This window comes from Procambarus clarkii, chromosome 57 (genome assembly GCF_040958095.1).
Source record: "Procambarus clarkii isolate CNS0578487 chromosome 57, FALCON_Pclarkii_2.0, whole genome shotgun sequence".
NCBI classification, from domain to species: Eukaryota; Metazoa; Arthropoda; class Malacostraca; order Decapoda; family Cambaridae; genus Procambarus; species Procambarus clarkii.
Genome location: NC_091206.1, coordinates 8,275,986 through 8,277,624, shown reverse-complemented (window position 1 = coordinate 8,277,624; position 1,639 = coordinate 8,275,986). Strand labels below are relative to the sequence as shown.

Below are 1,639 nucleotides of genomic sequence, written 5' to 3'. Positions count from 1 at the left end.
TATATATATATATATATATATATATATATATATATATATATATATATATATAATAAAGACAAATTTGTTTATAAAATCGACATGAATCAATACCATTTGTTTTACCTCGTCTTCGCAGGAGCTCTGTGATCTTGTATTATGCTTTCTTTATATCAAGATCGGCGTCAGTGAGTGGGATTGGGTGGTTATAGTTAGGAGCTGCCTCGTATGGGCCAATTGGCCTTCTGCAGTTACCTTTATTCCTATGTTTTTATGTTCTTACGTCAGTATATTTGATTGGATTGTTTCTGGCCGTGCTAATGAAACCAGTGGATGGGGCCACAGATGGGACCTGACTTATACTGTGGGTTCAGAGTAGCAGTCATGGTGGAGGCCACAGAGTGAATACCAGTCATGGTGGAGGCCACAGAGTGAATACCAGTCATGGTGGAGGCCACAGAGTGCTGACTTATATTGTGGGTTCATAATGAGTACCAGTCATGGTGGAGGCAACAGAGTGAATACCAGTCATGGTGGAGGCCACAGAGTGAATACCAGTCATGGTGGAGGCCACAGAGTGAATACCAGTCATGGTGGAGGCCACAGAGTGAATACCAGTCATGGTGGAGGCCACAGAGTTAATACCAGTCATGGTGGAGGCCACAGAGTGAATACCAGTCATGGTGGAGGCCACAGAGTGAATACCAGTCATGGTGGAGGCCACAGAGTGAATACCAGTCATGGTGGAGGCCACAGAGTGAATACCAGTCATGGTGGAGGCCACAGAATGAATACCAGTCATGGTGGAGGCCACAGAGTGAATACCAGTCATGGTGGAGGCCACAGAGTGAATACCAGTCATGGTGGAGGCCACAGAGTGAATACCAGTCATGGTGGAGGCCACAGAGTGAATACCAGTCATGGTGGAGGCCACAAAGTGAATACCAGTCATGGTGGAGGCCACAGAGTGAATACCAGTCATGGTGGAGGCCACAGAGTGAATACCAGTCATGGTGGAGGCCACAGAGTGAATACCAGTCATGGTGGAAGCCACAGAGTGAATACCAGTCATGGTGGAGGCCACAGAGTGAGTACCAGTCATGGTGGAGGCCACAGAGTGAATACCAGTCATGGTGGAGGCCACAGAGTGAATACCAGTCATGGTGGAGGCCACAGAGTGAATACCAGTCATGGTGGAGGCCACAGAGTGAATACCAGTCATGGTGGAGGCCACAGAGTGAATACCAGTCATGGTGGAGGCCACAGAGTGAATACCAGTCATGGTGGAGGCCACAGAGTGAATACCAGTCATGGTGGAAGCCACAGAGTGAATACCAGTCATGGTGGAAGCCACAGAGTGAATACCAGTCATGGTGGAGGCCACAGAGTGAATACCAGTCATGGTGGAGGCCACAGAGTGCTGACTTATATTGTGGGAGTTGTTTCTGGAAACCAAGATTGCGAATACAGCGTGTTTCTTGAAGAATGACTTTGTTTTTCATTCTAATACACAACATCTCTCGAAACGCTGCGAAGAATATATTTTCTTTACAAACTGCGATCATCGTATGTTCGATAGTTAGAATATTCTAATGTTATTGAATTTTTATTTTTATATTAATTACTCTAACATTCCTTATGCCCGTGGAAACTTATAATT

At 45.6% G+C, this 1,639-nt stretch overlaps 1 protein-coding gene across 1 annotated transcript; it reads right to left on the bottom strand.

Annotated features, from left to right (window-relative positions):
• Positions 1-448: 448 nt before the first annotated feature.
• On the bottom strand, positions 449-1,381 carry LOC138353309 (uncharacterized). The gene has a single exon (XM_069306180.1). The coding sequence runs from the start codon at positions 1,379-1,381 to the stop codon at positions 449-451; it is 933 nt and encodes a 310-aa protein (XP_069162281.1).
• Positions 1,382-1,639: the final 258 nt, after the last annotated feature.